The 26090-nt window shown below is 43.8% G+C and overlaps 1 protein-coding gene across 1 annotated transcript in view; it reads left to right on the top strand.

Annotated features, from left to right (window-relative positions):
• The window catches only part of EXOC4 (exocyst complex component 4), a 404410-nt gene that overhangs the window by 338979 nt on the left and 39341 nt on the right, over window positions 1-26090 (top strand). The window contains exon 14 of the mRNA XM_075024592.1: window positions 9945-10123. Coding sequence (XP_074880693.1) covers window positions 9945-10123 — 179 coding nt within the window. The remainder of the gene's footprint in view (window positions 1-9944; window positions 10124-26090) is intronic.

Below are 26090 nucleotides of genomic sequence, written 5' to 3'. Positions count from 1 at the left end.
TTTCCCTGCACACTGTAAATGGCTTAGTCTCTGAATTGTTGACGCTTCCTGAAGAAACAGGTCCTCTTTGTCATTCCAGCGAGTCAAAAAGCTTGTCTGCACATTCCCATCACTATTCATCACTTCCTTGATTGGCATTTGGCTATAAAACTGTAGGAATAAGTGAAGCTGTTGAAAATTACAAGTCTAATTTGCCCAGATTGTCATTTTACTTATTCACTGAATGCAAGCACAATAACATAAAGATGATGCAGTCTAAAGAGAGGAACGATGAAGAGTATAAAATATGTCTAGTCATAGAAATGTTTGCTCATACTGCAGTGGGGATAATCAGCTTTGCCAGTGTTTTAAAAAATCTTCAGTGGTACTGGAAGAGTGAGGATGAAGAGCCCATGAGGTCTTTGTGCAACCCCTGAGTTTTTTGCGATTCATCGATTCAGTCCTAGCCTCCATCTTTGCCTTCGCATTTATCCTTTGTTCTTGGCACAGAAAGGTGTTGGGATGCCCTCCTGGCTCTTACTGTGATTTGTGCGCTGTCAGTGTGGGACACCAGAGCTCCCGTGGACGCAATGCTGGGTACTACAGCCTGAGCGTAACCTGCTAGTGTAAATTCCTGGCCAGGCTAAATCTGATGGCCGAGCTCAGTCTGATGCTAGCAGTGCCAACATTTTATTCCAGTATTGCCATTTTACTATTCATTAATTGAAGTATTTTGTGAAATTGTATTGGAGGTGTTACAGTGGAAAGCCTATTGGGTTATCTACATGGAATTCACTGGGTAAAACTCCTGTACCATGTCTTTTTTTAGCCTAAACATTAGGACAAAGATCTTTTCTTAGTTTCTGTTTGCACAGAGCATCATGTATTAAGCTTCAGCTCCTCAGAGTGCCGTGTGAATGCTCTTGTAGCATTAATTTAAATGATAATACTTGGTCTGGGCCAGTTTTAGCCATTGATGGTAAGCGACATGGCTTATAAACTTCCTCAAGAATCTGTGCATGGTTGAATAGATCTCTCCTGAAAGCTTCAAAATAAAATTAATTGCTTGTCCAATTTTTTGTCGTCTTTCCATTTAAGCAGACTTTTTGCAGACTTTCTCCTAATACAAAGGAATGTGATTTCTTCACCGCTGTTGCTTCTTTCTCTTCCTCTTGGCGCTGCTGATGAATTGGGAATAATTCTGCCGTAGCCGTCACTGCCTGAACACAGCAAAAGGGAGCCAAGGGGAAATGGGTCCTGCGGATACCTTGGTTATTAGGGTCATGGCTGTGGCGGGAGAGCCTGGGAGAGCTCATTTCATTCTCATTTTAACCATCCAAGATATTTAAAACTTGATATACAGATACCCACCTGTGTTCACAGACCCCTCTCCTTGGCTAGCAGGGACAGGACTAAACATCCTTTCCTGGAAAGGAAGGTTTAAGCTTGATGAAACATGGGAGCATGTTCCTTTCGGACATAAAACAAGGCTGGCAGCAGTACTTGAACTACTCAGCAGCATCCCTTTATGAGTGTTGCTAAATTAAATGCGTCCTGAAAGTTTACCACCAGTTTTTGTACTGTGGCAGGATGAGATATCAGTGCACAGTTTTCTTTCCCTCCCCCTCCCTAGGTTTCCTGTAACTCATTTTTTTAATTAAAAAGAAGAATCCAAACGCGATGTCTTTGCAAAAAAAACCCTCATGCATATCTGTGTTGACAGTGATTGATTTTGTTGTCTTAACCCGCCACTATCTCTTTTGCGAATAGATGTCAAAAGGCAGGGTAAGATACTAGCAGAATCTCCCCATTAATATTCCGGTGTGGTTGGCCAGACAAAGGGACCTGATTGAGCATATTATAGTAGCTCAGAACTTGGCAAGGGGAGAAAGGAAAGAAAAGTCATGCCTCTATTCGTATAATTAGTTTTTAAAGCTCTGAAGGCTATTTGGCACTGGGGTGAGTGTGAAATATGCTGCCCTTATCGCTTTATAAAGGTTAGCCTTCAGTTCATTACTGAATCAGATACGTTGGTGATAAAACTCAAAGATGTATCATTTCCAGGTTTGCCTTTGACGAGGAAAAGCAATGTAAAAAGAACTTTAGATCTGGTCGCGCTCGAGTTACAGCAGAAATTCTTGGTTTTCGGTGGAGCCCTGCAGCACAAGGGGGGGCAGGGGGCAAGGGTGTTGTGCACCCGAGGGAAACCGCGTCTTCGGGGTGCTGAGGAAGGCGTGCTGGCAATTCACGGGGCAACAGATTTGCCTGGACAAACCCCACGTTGGTCTGAAGATTACCACAACACAGATTATTCTGGTTGCAGATCTGAGATACCAAACCTGTGTTAGGAGGAGGATGGTGATTTTCTTCTCACCTTTTGATTCCAGCAAGCTCCCGAACACTGAACTTAGGATCAGATTCTCAGGTTAAAGTTAATGGAGCAATAAAAAAAACCACTTCTCAGCGTCTCCATGTGCCACATGACTTTGCCTTTCACTGCTTTTGTTTTTTTTAATGAGGATAACCTGACTGCAGGGTGCTCCAGCTGCCTGCTGCTTCTTCCCCTGCCTCTCTTGTTCACTTGAGAATGCTCATCCCTCCTTGCTCTACACCAAAAGGAGGGAGGTACGTTTATTCCTGCAACATGGAAGGGTACCTGTGCAATAGCAGATCCTTCACCAAATCATCCAAATGGCATTAGTCAGAACAGTTACACTATCCCTGCTACTTACTAGGATTTCTTCTCTCCCCTTGGTTTAGTTAATGCTGATCCTCTGACTGTATTTCCAACGTAAAGCTCGAGCCTGCATGCAGATGTGGGTCTGCTTTGGACATGTGTCACTGTTGGACAAGACAAAAATGTCAGACTAAAGGAAAAGAGCAGGGATGGGCTAAAGGGTGTCCCTCCAGAAGACATGATGGGAGAAATAAAGGTACTCTCCAGTTTTGGATATATATTGGGACCGTCTTGTGAACCACTATCTCGTCTCAGCTCCCGTGGGGCATGCAGCACATCTCGCCTGTGCCCTGGGACAGCACATCATCTATCCAACAGCATCAAAGACACCAGGGTACCCCCCCAGAGAATGAAATCTCCTCTCCTTTCTGTTTCATGGGGCAGAGCGCGCGCAGCTGATGGTGGATGGATTGAGCACATCTCTACTGCAAACGCAAAGCTTTGCTTAGCCCTGGGAGCAAGATGCAGAATTAAAGGAGCTAGTGGTCTGAGGCATGATTTTACACCGCAGTGGATTAGAAAGGCTCCCCTGAGCTCTTCCCCAGAGAGCAGGGCAGTAAACTCAAGAGGTTGGTCCAGAGCTCCTAGGACTGGTCACAGCTTGAATTACTTCAGCTGTTTCCACAAGGATCAACATGCTGTAAACTTCCCATTGTGTAAATAAACAGTCTGGAAAGCAGAATTGGGAATGAGCTGGGACAAGTTGCATTGAACCATCAAGTCCTTCCCTTGGTGCAAAGGGAGAGCTGTGATGGCAGGAGCATGGAGTTCAGGTCCTACCTCGGGGTAGGGTGGTCTTCTCTTGTTCCACCTCTCTGGGCAGCCAGAAGGCACTGGCCAAAGTTTTCATCAGAAGCTAAATGTCAGGTTGTTCCATCTGCTGTCTGGTGGGTGTTTTTTGTGGTATTAGGTTTGGAGCTTTCTGTTATTTTTATTCTCTTTTGCTGTCTTAGTATTTCTCCTGCTCCGTGGTCCTTTTCTGAAGCCTTGATGGTTTATGGAAGGCTTTTCCCCTTCTTTACCTCTTAGCTCTCCCTCCCATTCTCAGTTGTAGCTTTTCTGTCTGTCTTTCCTTGCTTCTCTTTCAAGAATAAAAGGTCTCCCTCTCCAATTTCTCAGGCTCTATTTATTATATTCACCATACTTCTAAAGGGTGAAAGGATAAATTTGTAAGATTGGCAGCAGACTGTAGACCTTTTTTCCCTCTACTGGGACTATGAACCTGAGCGTACCATAGCTGTGAGTCATTTCCATTTGATGACAGTCTGCTCCTTCATATGACATGGGTTTCTAGACCTCTTTTTTGGATCCTACGGGAAAATGTTCCTGATCACGAGCACAAATGATACTAAATCCTATTGCTACTGGGAGTCTCATCCAAGAGGTGTAGAATTGAGTAAGCACCTGGATCTTCACAGGGCACCTCCATATCTGAGAAGTTTCCTTCTGCCTTTGCTTCTCTTGTGAAAACAAAGAAGTTTTGGAAGATTTGGGCTGGATTTGGGGTTTTTTGAGGATTACATATATTCTGAACCTGAATCCAGGAAGAATCTCCCAACTTCAGATTCCTTAATCCTACAAATTGCATTGTCTATTGAAATGAGTGCAGCAATGCCCAGCTCTTCCAACGTACTTTTTGGGGTAATGTCTGTGCCCCTAAACTGCGTAGCAGGGATAGAGGGGAAGGCAGAGCACAAATGTGGAGATTCAGCTTCTCCACAAAGATTTAATAACAGCTCCTGTTTTAACAAGATTGTATATCGCTAAATCACATCATTAGAGCTACACAATATACTCCAAGACACTTCCTTGTCTGCTGTGATAAATTGTATAATATAAACTTAACAAGACCAGAATATTCAAATAAATTTAAGCGAGAAGATGGCGTGTGATGTTACAGCTTAAAATTGTCAATTAGTGATGTCTGCTTTTTGACAGTGTTGCGACCTCTCAGCAGAGATTTGGAGCTGCCAGGGAGCGCTGGCGCCAATCACGCCGGTCCTTAATAGAGATGCACAAATTGTTGTCGAGGCTTTGCAATTCCCAATGAACCTCAAATCTGGGTCATTTTTAGGATGGGCTAGAACTTCAGTCCTTTAAAGCCGAATACCTTAGGTTGGCAGGGTGAATTTATATCCACTGAGGATCCTTTGCAGCAGCTTTTTATCAGGGCTACAATGCTGTTTGGATGTGCTGCGAAAAATTTTCTCATGTGCTGAATTTTTAAAATACCTTCAGGTGCTGAATCTTTGAAACAAGTGAAACGGCGTCTTCTGCAGGAAGATGGCTGGGCTGGGTTTTATTGTTCTTGCAGCAGCAAATCATTTCAGAGGGCTTCCCTTTGCAGAAAAAAGCCCACGTGGGTTATTTGTTTTGGTGCTTGCATGATTTCTTTATGATAGTTGAACAAATTCTGGTGCAAGATGAGGCAACAAACCACCTTTTCGCTCTTTCTTTATAAATAAGAACATAACGGGAATTTCTATGAATTAATCAAGGGGAGATCTGTCTGCCTGGGTAGTTTCTATATACAGTTTTTAAGCACAGTCTCCAGGCTGACTCTATGGCTCAAGTGCAGGAACAGAAAACAAAGAGGTTGTAGAAATTTCTATGACATAAATACATAGAAAAATCTACTGATCCAAAAGAAGTTGCAAAGGTGCAATGAAACTGATACAAATACTATCATTATAATCTTTCCATTATAATGTGTATCATGTTTTGAGACTGTATATATGTATATATACTATATGTATTTTAAGTGCTTTATATTAGGTAGCATATTGGGTTGTTATATGGCAAGCCTTTTACCCAGTAATTGTCTTCATTAACATTTTCATGGGTGTTCAATTGAATGTGGTTTTGGTACAACACCAAGCTTCCTAGAGCATTTGCATCTTTGTCCTGTTCACGCTTTAATAGATACTTTTAGGGTATTTCCTCTACAGCCGCAGCTCTGCCCACTGCTCTTATCTGTGGTTTAAATTAATTTTGTTGCTTCTCTGCAAGCATCCGATGCTCAATGGAAAGCATCCCTCCAAGGTCCATGGTCGAGAGGGTGTGAGAACGGACAGGAGGTCCTCGTTGGGTCAGCATGTGCCTGGGGGGCTTCCCAAAGGGCTTGCTTGATGTCCCCCCATCCTCCCGCAGCTCCACGCACCTCCCAGCGAGCCATTTCCTCGGCATTATTTGCCAAAGGGATAACTGACACTAATTTCTTGGCAGAGAAAAGGGAGAGGAGCAGTAAGGGAACATAAAGCTGCTGCCAAGGGTACATCAGAGACCTCCTTCCTCGTTCTGCAGTATTGATGTGGACACTTGGCTGCTTTTCAGTCCCGCTCTGGCACGGTCAGAGTGCCTTAAACGTAGTACGGGTCATCTTGATTTATCACACATGCTCCTCCCTGGCCTTTCGTCCCTCACATACGAGTTTCCCGTCCTCTCATGTATATGCTGAAATATGGATGAGGGGAAGCCTCGTATATTGTCATCAGTCCCTCTGTTTCCAGTCAGTTTAGCTCAATAGGTTGTTTAATTTTATTACCAGCTCATCCCTTAAAAGCATCACCATTGCTCTTGGTTGCTGGAGGAGAGGAGGAGGAAGCCGGTCTGCCTGCAGAAGACTTCTTTGGGGAACCAGGAGAGCGGCTTTTCCCTGTCCCTGCTGGTACCGTGCCAAGGATGCGCCGTGCATCCTATACAGTATCCATGAGACCAGCGTGGATCTATAGCTGACACGCTGCTGGTCGCTGTGTTTGGAAAGTAAAAAAAAAAAAAAATACAGAAATGAAGATGGTTTAACAAAGGGAAACAAAACGAGGTGCTTAGTTAATCCAAGGATTAAGCTAGCAAAGCTGGCCTGCTCTGACAAAGCAGAGATTTAAGAGTGAACCCTGTTGCAGTGCACACAAATCCCATGGGAATCGAGACTAAAGGGCAATGAAGCGGTGTGGCACCGGTGTGGCATCAGATATCGGTATAAGGAAGAGTGAGTTCCCACAAAGAAACAGCTGGGCAGTAAAAAAAGGCACTCGGACTTGCTTTATTCTCAGTGTAGTTGGTATGCAGTGTTAATCTCCACCTTAAGCGTGGGTATATGCACAGCTGAATTAATTGCAGGAGAGCGGAGCGTTGCCTTTTGTTACAGTTTTGTAAAACACTCTGTTATGAACCACTTGGTTATGAGGTTTTCTCGCTTTCTAAAATATATCAACTCTGTGGCTGGAAATTTCCATCTTTGGGTGCTCACCAAAAGTTGTAGGATCTTTTATTGTTCTCAGAAGCTTTGGCAAGGTCCAAAGCAAACTTCATGGGTAAGGTAGGATGGGATTTGAATTTTCAAAATCGTGTTAATTCAAACCAAGGGTACCTGCTGAACCATCAAAAATTCGTAAATTAAATGCAGAAGATGACTGCAGATCTCTTTGTATGTGCTGGCTCTGTCTTAGATACACACTTACAGATACAAATGTGACAAGCATTGGCTGAGAAGCTGTATGGGAATCAAAGGTCTGAAGATGCTATTTTAATGCAGGTATTCAAAAAAGCAGAGTTAAAGTTGGCTATTCAGTTGATTTGCTTTTTTATATCCTTCCTGTTAAATGTTTAGCCTTGCAAATTTAATAAAGACAAAGAAAGGCATGTAGTGAATATTCTCTCAAGCAGGCATCCAGAACACTAGCAAAAATTTGCTTCAGGGAGATGTTTGCTAACAGCAGGTTTAAATTGAAATCACAGGAATCCACCAGAACTCTTTAAAGTTATCTTCTAAAAGGGAGTTACTTGCTGAAGGTTGTCTCTATTATAGGTTTCAGTTTGTGCGAAAGAGTGAATTGGGGTTTCTGCAGTTAAGGATAGGTATTAAAGAAAACAATTAAATATATTTACTGCCTTTTTGATACAAACTTCTGTTGTTTTAGAGCGAGTGGCAGAATCGCATTGGTCCCAACAACATTTCAGAGTACAGCTTCCCATAGAAGACCTTCTTTGTATTCCTCCCAGGAGCAAAAATAGGAAATACAGCATGCTTTGTATTGTATAGATTTTTCCCAGCCTGACTGAAAGCACTGTATTATTCATGCACAGGGTATCCATCCAAAGGGGTGCCAAAACCATTTCTCTTTGCGTGTGGGAAGGCAGAAGAGTTGTCCCCGTGATAAAACCGAATTTGTAATCGCAGCTGTGGGCAGCGGCGTGGTAGTGACTCCTCATTTAACAGCTCTCAAATCGTGGTTCCCAAAAAAGTGCTTTTTCTACAGCATTTTGTGTTGGAAAGCCATGTTAATGAAGGTAGAAATTCACCAAATGTTTCATTTCTTACTTTTCTGAGTGATTGATGCAGTTGCCAGTGGGATTTGACAGTCTAAGTCAACAGGAGTGGTTTGGTTGGAGGGGAAGAAGCATATCTCTGAAATGTCTTCTGCTCCACAGGAACAGATGAGGATATCTGAGCGTTTGTAGGTGGGTGGAGCTAAGTGAGGTGTTTCATGTTTGCTGTAGAAGTCAATAACATGTTTTACTTTAAAGAGAGATCGTGCTTTACCAAAAAAAAAAAAAAAAAGGTCTAGCCTGGCTATGAAGTTGTCCACCCAGTTCAGTCTTGTATTCACCTTTGAACGCCCGTTTGGACTTTGGCTGCGTTGCTCAGCTGTCCTCACTCCCCAAAGCTTTCTGGCCTCTTACGACTATCTAAGAAATGCCTGGCCAGGGAAGCTTGTTAAGGGCTTTTGTGAAGTTCAGAAAGGATTTAACTTGTTTCTAATAGCCAGAACGGATCAACATTAGCCCCATCTTACAGAGAGGAAGAACAGCTGAATTACCACTGCCATAGTCCACTGGAGTTGGAGATGTTCCTGTGTCTCAGTCCTCAGACACAGCCAACAGATAAGGATTCCTCCCAAACCGTAGTATGAGGGATACAGCCTAAGGCAACACATTTTTTATTGTCAAGCAGAAGAAAATCCTTGAAGAGATTTTTTTAATGAAGGCTATTTTTATTTTTTGCCTTTAATGAATTCAATTGAGCAATTTAAAACCATTTCAGAGTCGTTCTTTTTTTTTTTTTCTCAAGTGACAGTGAAGTCCCACAAATCTAGGGAGATGCTGGCAATAAAACTGCTTAGATAGTATATAAAATGCCACTGATGGGATTATTTTGCTGCAGCTCGTTGCAGCTATTATGCTCAGCAGCATGATTCCTCATTGTAAGTTCATAAAAGAGCTAATGACAGGAAGTGGAGATTTGCAAAGTTGAATGAAAGTGGAATACAAATTCATAACAAAAAGAGCAACTAATGATGGGAAGAGTGTACTGAGGACCATGGTAAATGTGCCGTCACTTAGAGTCTTTCAATGAAATGCACTTGGTTTCAGCCAGGAGCTATTGTAATTAGATGTAGGAACCATGTCATGATTTTCTCCATCCTAATGGTACACAAAAAGTCATGCTGGAGTCTCTTTACCTGCAAAAGCGATGAGAATATTTGCCATGCAAATACTTCTGGGAGATAACCAAACATGCTCTTCGTGGAGACAAGTATTGGGAAAGCTAAATCTGAATGCAAAAGATGAAACGTGACAGTGGAGTGAGCAGTCACACACCCTGAAAGAAAATTTTTCAGCTTTTGGGGGGTAAACACATTTGTCTTGGTCGTCATTTTTCACCAGGTGCTATCTCTGTGCAAGTAAAATAATGCACGGACTGATACTCAAAATCATTTGTTTGTCACTTTGTCATGATAAGCCATCAGGTTTCACAGGAGATTTCTTTTGATAGATGTGTGGGAAAAAAAAAGTGAATCGGGGATTGGAAGAGCTGATTTACAAGGAAAGATTAAAAGTACTGCATGTGTGTTATTTATGCATATCCCAGGGAGGCACAGAAAGCACCTGCATGTCTCAGCAAGGTGTAAATGCTGGGGGCTGGGGAAGAGGTGTGGGAGTTGATAGGGGTGAAGTTTGTAACTCTGAGGAATAAGGTGAAATTCGGAGATTATAAATGCAGAGAGAAGGATAGAAAAAAAACCTCCCTGAAATAGAGGTGTCATGAGCTGCAGAATATTTTATCCACTGTAACAAGACTTCAAAAACTCCACCAGACAATGTTCTTGAGACCCTGTGCTGGAACAGTCATGCACTGACTGGTTTGACCTTCTCCATGGTGTTACTGGTGTCTCCCCCTTGCTGGCCTGTGCTGTATTTCTGAGAGTGGCTTTGATTTGCATTTCAGGGCCGCGTTCGGCAAAGAGTCAGAAGTTCTCATTGGCAACCTGGGAGATAAACTCATTCCTCAACAGGAGATCCTGCGGGACGTCAGCGACCTGAAGGCCTTGGCCAACATGCACGAGAGCCTGGAGTGGTTAGCAGGTCGCACCAAGGCAGCCTTCGCCAACCTCTCAACCACCCAGAGTAAGTAGCTCCCATAGGAGAACCTTTGTCTTAGAAATGGAGAACCAACGTAATGACGTGATCTTTGCAGGAGTGGGCATCTTCTGCTCGTGATTTCAAAGCGGGTTTATGTCGGAGGGAAGTAGAAAGCAAAGCAGCAAAATCTCTTTCTTCCTAGTGACTGCTGTGGTGTGACATCTGCTCAGGCTGCGGTGGGCACCACGTGAGGGTACCAGGAGCATCCTTTCTAGCGTGAGCTCTGAAGGGTTGAGCTTTTCAGCAGTCCCTGCTAATGACATTGCACAGGAGCAGGTAGCAGTGCTGATACAGCTTTCATTTTCTTTAAAGCATCGCTAGATTGCTGAATATTTAAAAATATATGTGTATTATAAATTCAGTAGAGAAATTGAACAGCTTTTAATGAGGAGTGCCCTAACGTGCATGTCACTGGGGCACTGATGCTCAGCCTGCAAAGGCAGAAGCAACCCTTGGTGAACCAAGGTGCCAGGAGGGAGAGACAGGGGAGCCTGGAGACATCGCTTCTGCTCCTGGCTGTCAAGGATTGCCCGCACTACTTTTGTGAGATCATTTCACTTCTCTGTGCTTCAGCTTTTGCTCCTTCCCTCAGGGAATAGGGATTTTTTTTTCTATCTGGAAAGTGCTAGAGATGTGGTTAGCATTCCTTCTCTTCTTATCACCATCACTGGCATTGTCTGCACAGCGTCACGTTCAGGGGAGGGTCGTGGCTGTGCCCCAGAAGTAGAGTTCGGCATAAACACACCTCAGCTCTGCTGCTTTCCGCTGTTACTGGCTCGCAAGGAGTCACCCAGCTGACGTGGGGCTAAGCTTTTCCTAGGAGCTGAGGTTTGGGTCTCGCCTGCCTACCGAGGCATTCCCAGTAGCTGTCCTGTCTCACAGGTTGACCCTGGGGAGCCGTGCATTTGTTAGAGCACTTCATATTGCCCTAGATCCCTGTAGTAAAATATTGCGTGTTTTAAAAATATTGAGCATCCCCTGTTGTCTAGGGGTTATGTTAAATGCAGCTGCCTTGGGTGTGGAAGGAGGCATCCACACTGTGCTATAGATGAGGAGCAGAGAAGAAAAGCGTTGCATAAAAAAATCCGCACAGCTTGGTGAGATCCCAGGACACAGGGGGATGTAGTGAGGATACACGGCATTTCTGCAGTTTGGCATGCAAATACGGAGCAGAGTCCTGGGGAAGGTACCCACAGAGGAGCAGGACTGTGGGCAGCCAGATCTTGTGGGAATTTGGCATTGAAAATCACCTCAGCCTTCTTTTCTGGAAAGTGATGGGGGAAATTTGCTGGTGCTAAATAAAGTCATAGTGTTATATCTCCATTAAAATAATTGTCCCTCAACAGAAGAGCATCTCTGGTTGACTGACATTCTTTCCTATGGCTTATAACTCTGCTCTAGAGCAGGACCTTTAAACTCTCTACTCCAGCTGTCCGTGATCAGTTTGATGGGATCCAGAAGGATAATTAAGTTTATACAATCAGCTAACAATTAAAATACAACCAAATGCTACAGGTAGCTTTAATATGCCTATATCTCATACTCTAAGTTCTCAATACCTGAGTGACAAGAAGAACTGCTGTGTCTTACAGGGTGTACGTTAGAAGATTATAAAAAAAATAAAACAAAACCCAATGGAAAATGCTATCAAAGTCCAGTAGCCAAATATTTATTCACAGAAGTTTAGTTACTGGGAGAGTTTTTTGGGCTGAGGAGTTGCGCTCTGACAGTCAAAGTTGTTAAAAATAAAAACATCATTTATAATTTCAGTTCTAGTTGAAACTCGGATTTTTTAATAAATCAATATTTTCCAAACATAAAAGGGCATGAGCGTGACTTTCAGGCTTCTGAGAGGACGTTACACGCAGCAGTGAATAAACATAAAAGTACGAAGTGTAATATTTCACTTGGCAGCGTCCTCCTGACAATAAAAATTCATCTTCCTTTGTAATAACTTTATACCAATGCACTAAAATGTCTGTACACAAATGCCAGGAGTATCTGAAACAAGAGGAAGAACGAGCAGTGTTAGAAAATGATAGAGGCTGTTGACCTCATGGTTATAAATGAAACCTGGTGCAGTATATCTCATAAATGGAACATCAATAGAGCTGACTGCAATCTATATGGGAGAAGTAAAAAGTGATGCCGTGGGGCAGAGGTGGTGGTGTAAGTCAGATGTATTTACAAATCGAGCAAGCTATGGTGATATACAAGGGAGTGCAATTCTTTTGGGGAAGAATACGAAGAATAAAGAACAGAGGAAAAATGAGATGAGATGTCTCTTTCCATCCCACCTGGGCAGGAGGAGAAGAGCAATGCAAATGTGCTTGGGCTGAGCTGGGAGGAGGAAAAATTAAAACTACCTATTGTTTCAAAGATTCATACAATGTTAATGCCGTAACGCTCAACTGTCATACGAGTTTCTCTGTTCTTTTCTGTCATGGTTTGATCATCTGAATTTCTGAGCATCTCGTTGCTGGGAAGCCAGAGCAAGTTAATGAGCATCAGAGGGAGGGAGGGAAGAAGGGAAATGACTGACCGAAAGTAAAGCTAAATAAAAGGGGTTTCTGCCACACACCGAAGCTCACCACAGTCAGATTCAGATCACCATAAGAGCAGCCACCTTTGTCATTTCAGCATCGTAACTTTGACTTTAAGACATGCCCACATGAAACCCAAGCATTTCAGTTCAATGCGACTGGAATCCATGGTTCATCATATGCAAGTCAACGGGCCATTAGTCACCCAGCTCACTTTTTCGGTAGCTGACTTTGGGCAGATGGCAGCTGTTATATTCCTTTGAGCAATTCTGTCTTCTGCTTTATTTTTCTCCTTGGACTAGATGCTCCATTGAAGTGTCTATGCTTGAACAAGAGCAGTAATCTCATTAACTGGTAGCAGTGGTGGGGCTTTATCTTCCGTGCTTACCACATGTTGGGCCAATGCATGATGAGAACGCACATCCCGGTCTTTGATCGTGTATTGGGTTTGTGTGGCAAGGTTTTGGTAGCAGGGGGGCTACAGGGGTGGCTTCTGTGAGAAGCTGCTGGAAGCTTCCCCCATGTCCGACAGAGCCAAGGCCAGCCGGCTCCAAGACGGACCCACCACTGGCCAAGGCTGAGCCCATCAGCGATGGTGGTAGCACCTCTGGGATAACTTACTTAAGAAGGAAAAAAAAAGTTGTTGGGGCACAGAAACTGCAGCCGGAGAGAGGAGTGAGAACGTGTGAGAGAAACAACCCCACAGACCCCCAGGTCAGTGCAGAAGGAGGGCAGGAGATGCTCCAGGCGCCGGAGCAGAGATTCCCCTGCAGCCCGTGATGAAGACCACGGTGAGGCAGGCTGTCCCCCTGCAGCCCAGGGAGGTCCATGGGGGAGCAGATCTCCACCTGCAGCCCGGGGAGAGAGGACCCCACGCCGGAGCAGGAGAAGAGCGAGGAGTCCTGTCCCTGAGGAGGATGAAGCAGCAGAGACAAGGTGTGATGAGCTGACCCCCAACCCCCCATTCCCCATCCCCCTGCACCGCTGCGGGGAGGAGGGAGAGCGGCTTTGGTGGGCACCTGGCATCCAGCCAGGGTAAAGCCACCACAAATCATTTCTCTTTCCTGTCCCAGCGACGTGAGATTAAATCTTGATCCCATTCAGGGTATCATCAAAGCACTCAGTGAGCGACTGGGGTGAGAACTTTTGGTGCAACGCCAGAAATACCGTAATCTTCAACAAGTCCATGACATGGTGGTGGTGGCCCTGTATTCCTTCCCTGTAGAAAGTCGGTAGCTTCTAGGCAGAGCCGTAAGTATTCAGAAACCACACGGTGTAGTTGGGCAGGTATGGACGTGTTTTAGGAAATCCTAAAAAGGGGGCTACCTGTTGGTGGCTTTTTGGTTAGGCTGCCAAAAGACCCCTTCCTAGAGATAAAAATTCAATAACCTTTTGCTGTGGATGTGCCACAATTATCACTCATTTAAAAACAGTCTTGCTAATAGAGTGTTTTATCATGCTGGGCAGTCTCTGCATTCTTCATTATTTAGTGTTTGCTAAGCTGATGGCTCTTCCATAGCTCTTCCCTTATCTGCACTCCTTCAGAATTGGATTTTATATTTTCCGAACCAGTCAGATATGACAAAGTCATTTTCTTTTGCTCTTGTCTTTTGAGGGAATACAAACTTCTTTTTTACAATAACCATTTAAGGATTAAAGTTGCTGGAAGAAGATGAATTAACTGAGGAAGTCAAGTAAATTTTAAATAGGTCTTATGTGAAAATGGAAGTAGGGTTTCCTCTCTTCTTCCCCTCCTGCTTCTCTGCCTTGTCATATGCAGATATAACATATACTCATCCTTTTCCTTTGCCAGAGCTTCAGCCTTCTGAAGCCCTCTGAATATTTTACAAAGAAGGAATTATTATGCACGATGAAGGAGTTGGGACAATCTTTACATTTTTAAGATGGTTGCATGCTGTGTGTAGGTAGGAAGATGAAAGATTAGCCATTAGCTTACTGAGTTGCAGCTACCCTTTTAAATTCAGCCGGCTGTTGGCATTTCGTGACTTCAGATCGTTGTAGTCAGCAGTTAACGACTGACTGGCTTAAACATTGAGTTTGAAATTACTTTCTTGTGGAGCTCACATAAAACAGGATTGTCTTTCTCGTCTAAATGGCTTATTGGAAGTAAAGTTTTTGCATGTGTACCATGTGTCCACTTACATTTATAAATCAGTAGCTACTCTTGCATCCATCCAAAGGTTTGCTCAGTGTATCATGTTCCTTCTGTATGCGATTTCCCTATCTCATCCTTAATGAAGAATATTCTTAATACCATTTTAGTACCTTAACAGTTTTCCCTAGAAAAGCAGGACTCCAGAAGTAGTCTCAAGAAAGACATCTCCTCTCCTGTCATTTTCTTCTCCATAAAAAGAAAATCTCTTTAGAAAAGGATCCTGAGGCTCCATATTTAGTCAAAGTAGGGAGGTGCATCACGGAGCCCCTGGAGAGGAAGCATTGAGTCAAGAGTATTGAAATCAAGGCAGAAATGGGAAAAAAAAAACCTTGAGTGTTTCTATTGTGGGCTGTTTGTTGGGTTTTTGTAGCACCCCATGTCCTGGATTCATGAAATTGGGTGAGCATCTTACTGTGTCTGAAAACCACACACATACATGCACGCTTACCCCTGAGAAGAGCCTCAAAAGCATGAAGGACACAAACCATACTGTTTTTTAAAACCAAACCTAAACCAATTATTTCTTTGATAGTTGTGAAAGCTCTTGACTTTCAATACCAGCTTCTCCCTGTCCCCTAGTGTCCCTTGGAAGTTGGCACTAGAGTCTTCGACACAAACCTGGCTTCAAATAGACACCAGGCTCACCCTGTGTCTGCAGTGGCAGGAACTAGAAGGTGAATTCTCAGTAACTGAGGACAAATATGAGTACGCATTTGGAATTGACCTCTGCAGCTCAAACCTCTCTACCTATGGGGGAAGCACCCCAGTACTAGAGGAGATGCGTGGGAGACATCCTCCGAGGGCTCGCTCCGTCGCTGGAAGGACCCTGCCCTTGAGGACATCTTAACCCTGCTGCTGTCGGCAAAGCTGTACCCACCGCAAAACCAGGAGGATGAAGCCGTTTCCCCGCTACCTGCTTGTCACATCGCAAATTCACGTCTGTGGAGTGACAGAGCTGGGTCTCCGCTCCGGCGATTTGCATTAGACATGGAGCTAATTACTGTGTTTGGTTAAGCCAGCTGCATGCAGGTTTAATGAGAAATGTGGAAACACCACACTCCCTTTTCAAAGGAGGGGGGATTGCGCAGACCGTTGGGAGAACGTGGCTTTCCAGTTATCCATCCCCATTTCACACGAGCAGTTTTCGGGGGGTGGAAAGACCCAGGTCCAGGCTGCGTGCCCCCTCCGACCGTGGCCTTCCCGCCCCCACCTCTGCCATCAGCCCCACCGTGAGAACCGTAAGCAGGCTGTTTAAGCGATGTCGATATGTCACAGTGATGCAGATGCCAATATGCAGATTGGGAGATAAATCCTGCTTGTTCTTCCTAAGGAAGTCCATTCCCATTGGATTCTTATCTCTTCTTTTTTTCACCCATCCGAGCAATTGAAATCGTACTCCACACCGTACAAAAAGCCAGCGTGGAGTTTGTTACTGGCACAGCCTTTGTCCGGGAATGCGGCAATTTTCCTGTAACACTCTTAATTCTCGCTGCCACGTTGCACTGTAATCCTGTGGCTTCCAAACTAGAGGCTTCAGTCTCACATGGGGTTGTGAACCAGCCAGATTTAATTGCAGAAATGCTAAGAAGTAAAATCACAATGAGGACACCAACAATAAAGCTTAGGAGTCATTGGCTTCACCTAGTTATGTTGCAAAAAGAGCATGGCTCTTCCCTGGCAGCTGGGTCTGGTTACGAACGCTGTCAGGACGCAGTTTGGTCTGTTTGTGTGTTTTTAAGGTGTTACAAAATGAGGAGATTTATTTAGGAGCATTGCAGGGTGTGCAAGGACAGAGTTTGGCCCTTCTAAAGTATCTAAAAGGGGATTGAGCCTCTTAACTTTTTTATCCAGGATGCTTCCAAAGCAGGTTATTTTCTGCTGTTCAGGGGTGCTTTCACCCCAAAATCAAAGGGCAACATGTGGAAGACATCTTCACCACTTCTTCTGTGGATGGGCAGCTCTTCACCCTCCAGACTTGCAGCAGGTCGGGTGAGCTATGACTTCATTCAAAAGCCGGGGTGCGGGGGGAGAAAAAAAGGTTTGTACTACAGCTTTTTACCAAATGCTGCAGCTGTCGCTGGCTGGCTCTTATTAATGGTAATACTGAGCATTTGCATCGCATTTTCCAGCCATAGATCTCCAAATACTTTGAAAAGGTTAGTGAAGGCCATTACAGGATCAAGACTATCCTGGACCACTTTGCACCCGGAGGGTCAGCCTCTCCTTTTGCCTGGCTCTGTATGCCTCCTCGTACTGAAATAGACTTTGATGGCTAATAGAAAGCATCCTGCAACACTCGAGAAAGTGATGTCTTTTAAAATTGATGGCGGAGCCCCTTTATACCACCCTGCCAGAGTAAAGGAGCTATAATTTACGGTCACTTTAAGGCCCCTTTCTGCTGACAGAGTGGTGTAAAGGGGTCTCAGTACAAATGAAAATCAGGCCCGATGCGGTGGTAAAATTGATGCCTTTCATTTCGTAGTCAGGCCACACAGCGGTGGTGAACTCAGACGGGTCTTTGTGTTTAACCCCGGTGTTTCTAATGAACTGAATTCAGCTCTTAAATGGGGCTATATTTCTCTCAAGTCAGAGCTTATTTTTTTTCTGTCACTGAACTTGTAACACATCTTGCTGTATTGATTGCTCATGGGGAACTTTTTTTGTAGAGATCTATTAATAGAGAACCTTATTTAAAAGCCAGATTAAAGATGATCAACACATGCCTGACCTCACGCAGGGGAAGGACTTAGTGAATGCTGTTGCTTTATTATTGCAACAAAAGTAAATCTCTTTCTAAAAAACAGAAAAAGCTGCAAATTTCTAACAAATGCAAAACATCTGCCATTAACCTAAAAAGATAAATCTTGAGTGCTTGTATTATTTGATGAATATCTGTTGCTTCAATATAACTTAGTCTAAATGACAGCTTTCCATTTTAGTTTCTTAAGCAATCTCATTTTCCAATACTTTTTTTTTTTTTCTGTTCAACTAACTGAACAGTTGGTGCTCTTCTGCAAATGCTCCAAATGTGGTCAGATTTTGTGTTTGAGTTTGTCCAGGATCAACTTGTTCATCCGTGCAGGCCTCCTGGCATTTTTGCCTGACTGCTTCTTTGTTGGGATGCATTGCTCCTGAGCTTGGAATAACTTGAATATTAACCAGCTTTCTTGGGCCCCTCTTCCCTCCAGGGCTGTACCCCATGGTACTCCACCAAGCAGATCCCTGAAGAGGCCAAACTCTGCTCTCCTGAAGTCCAGGGTAGAGAGCTTGCTGTGCGCCCTCCTCGCTGCCCAAAGGATCTTGAACTCCACCATTTCATGGTCACTGCAGCCAAGGCTGCCCTTGAGCTGCACATTCCCCACCAGCCCCTCCTTGTTGGTGAGAACAAGGTCCAGCATGGCCCCTCTCCTCGCTGGCTCCTCCATCACTTGGAGAAGGAATTTCCCATCAGTTCATTCCAGGAACCTCCTGGATTGCTTATGCCCTGCCGTGTCATGCCTCCAACAGATATTGGGGTGGTTGAAGTCCCCCAAGAGGACCAGGGCTTGTGAACATGAGGCTGCTCCTCTCTGTCTATAGAAGACCTCATCCGCTTGGTGTTCTTTCCTTTTCCATCTCATGGCTGTGCACACATTGTCTAAATGGAGGTCCAGTGTCCTGGGGTGATCCCTTCCCACCTCTGCCTTGCAGACTGTTTGATCAGGATCATGCTAACTCAGTTTGTGTCTACGTGGTGTTTTACAGATGAACGCAAGTTCACCTTGTCCATGCCCTGAGCTGACCACAAGTAACATGAATGTGGGTATCCTGCAATAAGCTCAAGATGTCAAGCCCTGCGCCTGGGCAGAGCGTATTAATTTGGCCTGGGAACAGCTGGTTCAAAATGGTGTTGGATGTCTTCATTCAGATCTCATTGGTTCAGAGGAGAACCAGAGGAAGCCAAAAGGAGAAGATTTTCTTGGGCATCTTATCTGCATCGCTGTGGCTCATATCGACACAGTTGCCTCTTGTCAGTCCCACAGCTCAGCCTGTTCCTGTGCTGACATCTCTGGGATGCTGCAGAGATGACCAGTGTCATCTCCTTACTGCTACAAACCCCACCACTGTCCACAGCATGCTTGGGGCTGGTATTTAATCAAGGAACGAGATACCTGTCTTGAGCCATGGGTTTCCCCAGGTGAGACTCCCCTTGAGCAAGGACAGGGGAGCTTTGCCATCCTCAGACACAGGATCTATCAAGTCCAAACCAAACCATCTGTGATCACTTGCTAATTAATCGCCATTTGTAGTTTTAATAGAAGCTACAAATGTACTTACACTTATATAAAGCTGCTACAAACAGGTTGGAGACTCCCAGCTAGTACTTAGACCTTGGGTTCAGCAGATATGTCATGTCACCAGGAGTTACTCCATACTGAATGGTAAAAGCCTAATGGGGGAACCAGTGTCAGAGTGCAGAGGCCTTTCAGAAGACATTTGGAGAGGAAATATCCATTGGTATCCTGACTTAGAGCATTTATGAGCCTTTTATCAATGACTCCAAGAGCCATCAGCAGCGCTATGGATGTGTTTTCTCCCAAAGAGCCTCCGCATTGAATGGATTGACTTAACATATCAAAATGGGATTTTTTTTTTTCCCCTCTAAGTGCCAATTCAGCAAAATTGTCTGGGATCTGAAAGCAAGGCTGTTTCTGTTGGTCTCTTAACACCAACTGAAGCTGACCAAGAGCTGAGCAGGGTAATTCAGGCAGTGGACAAAAGTCCAGCTGGTACCTTCTTAACTGAGTTGGCTTTTGGAGGACTAAAACCATGGAAAATTTGTTTGGGACAGCAAAGTGCTAAGACAAACCTTCAAGACCAGCAGGGAACTGCTGACGTCATGAAGACAAAATGGCTATTTTGGTAAACCTGAGCATTAAGAGATTCTTTTGGTTTGTTTCATAACTTCAGCGATAAAATTTCATAGCTTAAATATGGGTATGCCTTGCTGGATCTCAGGGAATGAAACCACACAGTCATCAGCCAACTAAAAGCTCTTGTTTTCTTGTCAAAGTGATCTCCTAGTGCCTTTCAGTGCCTTTTTTCCCTTGAATGTCTGCAGTGAAACTGTTCTTATGGATTAGCGGTTGCAGCTTTCCCCAGCCTCAATGCTTCACATCAAATATTTAATGCTTAGAAAATGAGACGTTGTTTTTCTGACCTGATGCTCAGCATTTATGTTTCTTTGTCTCACACAATAGGCACACCACCATGACGCAGTCCCAGTATTGATCTGGTACCGTGGGGTCAGCGCTCAGCTTACCGTCATGATTACACTAATTACTCTTGTTCCATCTTTCTTTCCTCCCACCCACCAGCCTTAAACGCAGGGGATTGTCATGTAAATAAGTGACCTAATTAGCAGTGCTTTCAAACCATTTTACAATGATGATCCCTCATGAGTAATACCGGCAAATCAAGTTTTTTGTGGAAATAACTCCAAAGAGCCTGCTGTCCACTCCAGTTGGTTCAATGCGTTAGGATCTTTTTATCTCTTCTGAAGAAAATGACTTGTTGGTGTCAAAGATTAATAGCAGTAAGTCCACCTGCTTCTCCTTGGTTTGTTAGAGGTGACAGCTTACTATACAGTGGAAGGGGCAAAATAATTTTCAAAACCAGGTGACCGGACTCAAAAGTATGGTCAATCGTTGACATCACCAGTGAGTCACCTTGCCATGGTACGTAGGCTGTAGGATCGTTCTGATCTAACCAGCATTTATATTTGTATGGGACTTGGGGGAAGTCACTCTTAAATAAGCAGGAATTGTGGAGAAGTCAGATGATAAGTCTGATGCAGCTGATGGAAAACATAACTAATGTTCCTGCTGACATTAAAGTCATCTTTGTGCTCGTCTCTTTTCCTGTGAGAGGATTCTGTGCGTTTCCCATTCTTCAGCCTACGTTTGCAAACCCTTTGTAGTTTCCATGCATATTCATATTCTCACCTTCCTCTACATCCTTCTGGACAAGACTCATTCATTCTTGTTTGTCTTCCAGCACAGACCTCCCTGCTGCTCCTCCTCTTGCTTTGCAAACCGATCTATTAAAAACAAACAGCCCCCAAAACACATCCATCTATAACTGTCAACAGTCAAAAAAAGGATCCTTAAGGTACCTACTTAACTGTATTTATTTTCACCTTGTCCCTGCCTCTTGCAAAGAGCACTTTTGCTCTTGAGCATCAGGACACCGATTGACTTCAGGACTTCTTTTCCTTGCTCTTCCAGTGAGTTCAATAGACTGGGAGGTTTAAGGTCCTTTTAGAAATACATCCCTCTCAGGACATCTTCTACCCAGAGAAATTTTGCAATGATGTTTTGAGGGTATTTATTGGCAAGGTGCAGCTCGATATCATGGAGGACTGAGGAAAGAAAGCAAAAAGTGAAATTTATGCTTGCGTTTGCAAGGGAAGTTACGTGGAATCTGAGATGGTTTGGAGCATCATCCCCTTTCCTGGCACAGTTGACCAGTCCCTTAACAAAACACCTTGATCCCTCAGTTTTCAGTTCAAGGCTCAGTTATGCTGCTTTGTAAGTGTCCTAAAACCAATCACCCATTTTTCTTTTCTAGTTTTGAGGAAGCCTTATGTGCAGGTTGACAGCTCCTTATAGGTTTGGGCTTTTTTTTTTTTATATTAATCCAAGTGCACGGCCAAAGTTCATCTTCCTTATTCTTTTAGCTGCCAAAAAATTAATCATTTCAATTCATGTAGGACACATCCTAACAGCAGTGTGGAGAATCTTCCGTGAAGTCGGTGCATAAATGTCTGTTGTGCCCCTCTGCCTCGATTCACACATTGGTGTGAATTTTTCTGTAATTTTCACAAATGCCCAGCGTTCCTGCCCAGTGCTCGCCAGTGAGTTAATGGCGGAGCCAGCATGCTCTGAGTCAGATACCATAGAAATGTCATTAATTTGATGATATGTACATTATGTTTATTCTGAATGCTGTGAAGCATTCTTTATTAACAGTTGAGCTAAAGTCATCTCCACTGGCTCTAAGGACACAGTGCCTTCTGAAAAGCAGCTGGCCTTGAGGTTTTCTGTTTTCCTTCCACTCATTTTTGCTCATTCATTCACAAACGTTGACAATTTTTAAGAGGCCTCTCTGCCTATTGAAACCAGTGACAAATGAGTACAGAAATTAGTTTGGGGTTGAATTTTTGGCTCTGTGTAGATTAATGGAAGTGTCTCTGTTGACTTCACTGGAGCTGTGATTTTGCCTTGTCTTTAATGAAAATTAAGTGAAGCACGTGGATGGTTTTGGCTAGCCAAGCACAGAAAAGGGTGGGAAACACCAAACAGGCAAAAAAAACCCCAAACTTTCCATAACTCAGAAGCAGATGAATGGTTTTTTACTAAGCTTCCTAAATCAAGTTGCTTCTGAGCTAATAGAATTCAGCACAAGAAATAATATTTCTGAGAGGGGTAAGGAAGGGGAAAGTTACATTATAAATTACTGAAAACAAGAAAATTTAACACAGAGGAGTTTTTGTAGTTGTGGAGCAGTGGAACACCAAACCCTAGACTTTTCAAAGAGATCCTTCCATATCCAAAATCTTCCACTGTGATAGCTCTCCTGCTCTTAGCTGCACCCACACAATTTTGCTTCCTTCAGTGAAAAAAACCTGCTCTTCAGAGTTTTGTCAATAAACCAAGATGTTTGGGGTTTTTTTCAAGCTTTTTCCAGACTTGAATACAACGTGCTTAAAGAAAAGTGTCGAGGGACCAAACCTTCCAGTGGGTTATCATACGATGGAGCTAGAACCTCTGGCCACACTCTTTGCCCTGCCCCTCTAGCTTGGAGACACCTTTCTTTTCCCTCTGATAATTCCTTTCCCAAGGCTTCATATTTGCAGAAAGTAATGGAAAACAAACCACTTTTAGAGGAGTTATTGCCTTTTTAAAAGTGCTAATTTCCTTGTGAAATTTATGCCTGCCAGCAGAGGCAGACGAGGAGCTCCACAGGCAGCTCTAACGAGACAATTCATTAACTAGCGAGTGTACACACGCCATAAAAAACATTAATTCACAAAATGAAAAACTAATAGAGTGTTTAGCCTGTTCTTTATCACTGGTGACAGTCTGTGCTCTCCTCATCATTAGTGTTTACTGAACTGATGGGGACTGCAGCCCAGCCTGCTTATCACCACTCATCACAAATGAGGTCGCGATGTTTTTTTCCAGCACGCTGCCTTGTCCCCTCTCCCCGTACTTGAATTTTAACATGGAGTGAAGGGCAGAGAAGCATGAAAGGAAGCTCTCAATGCCAGCCTTCAGTTTTGTTTTGGTTTTCACAGGTTTTGTGCACAAGTTCTCCTTCCTTCTCCACTCTCGTCAGAACCTCAAGGAGATTTGCAAGGGGAAATCCCTTCCTTAAGTACCTTCCCATATGGTCCTGGCTGCATCTACTAGAGAACAGGATTCATTAGTATGAGTTTGCTCATTGCTATGAGTAATATTAATGAGAAGCTCTCCCTTAGCTTGCTTTCTCTTTACTTCTGTTTGTCCTTTAAGTGTTGGCATAACTTTGCCCCTTCAGCACCAGTGAGTGATTTTGCCATTGATCCCAGTAAAAGGTGAGCCGGAGCTGTGCTGAGTGTTTAGATAATTCCATCCTCCCATCTCTTGTTTGAAAGGTCCCGACCTCTTAAAGTATGTCCTTTCTTGGTATTTGTTTTGTTTTAACAAGAATCCCTGTTCTCTCCTATGTTTCTCTACCTGGCGATATGGTCAGCTGTGTGCTCAGCCCACATGTGCGTGGTAAATGTTCTCCGTATCTCAGAGCTTTGCAGGGGTCGGGGTCAAGGAGGAGAGTTGCGGCTGTTGCATGGGAGACTCAGTGCTTGGCTTAGGTAGGGGCTGACTGTCGTCACCTCTGCCCATCAGCTCCCACACTTGTCTGTAGAGACAAGTGTCTGTAGAGGCAAACTCGTCTTGGAGTCAAGAGTTAATCTTGCCCATCGTGGTGGAAGTGAAGGTCAGGGCACTGATGTGCAGAGCTACCGTCCTTGCTATCTGCATGGCTTAAGGAACTGCCTTTTGGTTTGGAGCCTATGTGAAGAAGACAGCTGATATCAAAAATCAAAGTGTTAGATGGCAGATATGTTGGAGGTTGGACTAGGTGACCTTGAAAGGTCCCTTCCAACCCAAACCATTCTATGATTCTATGATCTTGGAAGTTGTGGGAGATGTCATTGCTCTTACTGATTTTTTTCCTCCATATTTAAAACCTATAAAGAGAACAATTTAGGTTGAGAGGAGCAATGCAGCAATATCTGCATAAATATTTTAAGTATTCTGCCATATCTAAGAGGCCCAAAGGTTCACACTTCTGAAAAGGAAGGGGAAGGATGTCAAACCCAAAATCCAGCTTTGGTTCCTGCATTCCTGTAGCTCTGAAATGACACTCGTGAACTTTGGGAGAATCAAAATCCAGTTCCAGGTTTTATGGCTCATTCCAGTCCTTTTCTATAAAGCTGCAGCTCTGAGATCCCCAAACAAACCAATTTAGAGGTAGGCAGTGAGTGATCTATGCCTTAGAGCTTCAAATAATAATACTCCTGCAGCCAGAAACCAGTCCAAGTGGCCATATGGGTTGCATATAGTTGTTGTTCATTATTTCTCGAGCACCACAGGTGTGCGGAGCACTTTGCAAGAGGATAAAAAGAGAAGGCCCTTGCTCCTTAGAGAGTTTGCACTCTAAATTACATCAAGATGGCATCTCGAGAGCAATAAGAGATCAAAGTGGGAAGAAAGATGTGTAACCACGAAAAGAAAAGCAGCTTGAGAGCAGGGTCCTGCTATTTATTCCCATAAAGAGAAAATCATTTGACTTGATTTGCTTTGTCTGGTTCTTTTTGGTTATTTAGGCTTTTTAATCTCCAGCAAGTCCTGATGTATCTCCCAGCTCCCGTGGCCGAACGCAGCCATCTCCATAGAGCTATGTGGAGGCGAAGCCCCATGTCACTTGTGTCACCTTTCAGCGGGGCTCTGGGCATCTCAGCGACGTTCTTGTCATCCAACAAAGCCCTTGCCCACCAGCATCACCATGGCTGCAGCTCTCCTTTACCCAGCTCTGGCCCAGATAGACAGACCATGGCTTAATAGAAACAGAGGTGATTTTTTTTAATGGTGACACATTTAAAAAAAAATAGTTTCCTCCTGCTGTTTGGCTTCAGAAGACAGAGGTCTCCCGGCATATATCTTCATTCAGAAATCTTGCCGAAATAAATCCTTGATGTTGCATCTAATGTGCACACTGTACTGCCATACTTATCTACTTTGAAAAACCCCCACATAATCACATATCTAATTCCTCCCAACTTCACCCAATGTTTTTTCATTTAAATAACCAGATATTCTTCTTTCTTTTTGGTGTTAGAGTAGCAATTTTGTCTCCCAGTGGCATCATCACCTCATGATGCTAAAAGCTGCAGGAGCAAGAGAAGTGGAGATCTTAGAGTCAGCTCGAATGGCAGTGATGGATAAAAACACGTTATCCAGGTTTTACGCGCTGGGAACTAAAGCACAGAAAGAGAAAGCGGTGCACAAGATCCCCAGAAAAGTCTCCAGCAGAGAGAAAAGTTAACTCTGAGTCTCTAAAAGCATAGTCCAGCCCATAACCCGTAACAAATTTCTTTTTGCATGCGTGTATTTGCAATTCTTTTGGAGTTTCCTCTTCTGGAGAGGAAGGGAGTAAGAAATTAAAATTTAAAAAGCTGTGAATTGGTCCCTAATGTTACCTGTGGGGCACAGCAAGTGTTTCATACTGCATCACTTTTCCAAATTAGGATTTTTTTCCCCGACAGGGTTGTAAAATTTCTCTGCGAGCCTTTCCCCTGTAAAGCAAATGTGTGTAGTGCTATGTAAAGCCTGAGCATGTTGGAGGTTTATTTCTCAGGTTCAGGTTGCACTGGAGCCGAGGCAGAGCCTGTAACCTCAGATTGATTTTTCTCCTTGCGCTATTAAATCATTCAAATCTGCTAGCAGTCACTCTGCTCAAGCAGGGAGCGGGCAGGATGCGCTATTGTAGACCTTGATTGGTTACAGAGGTTTGTTTATGGGCAGCGCGGCAGGTTTTGTTTAATATTCCAGAGGTCTGGTAATTTACATCCATTGATTTACAAGGCACAATCTGTCAGGAGGCACCAGTGTCGCATTGAATTGCAAAATGATTGAAATCATTGGTGACA

The sequence above is a fragment of the Buteo buteo genome, chromosome 4 (assembly GCF_964188355.1).
Source record: "Buteo buteo chromosome 4, bButBut1.hap1.1, whole genome shotgun sequence".
Lineage (NCBI taxonomy): Eukaryota > Metazoa > Chordata > Aves > Accipitriformes > Accipitridae > Buteo > Buteo buteo.
The sequence above is the reverse complement of the archived record's forward strand: the minus strand, read 5'-3'. Positions and strand labels throughout refer to the sequence as shown.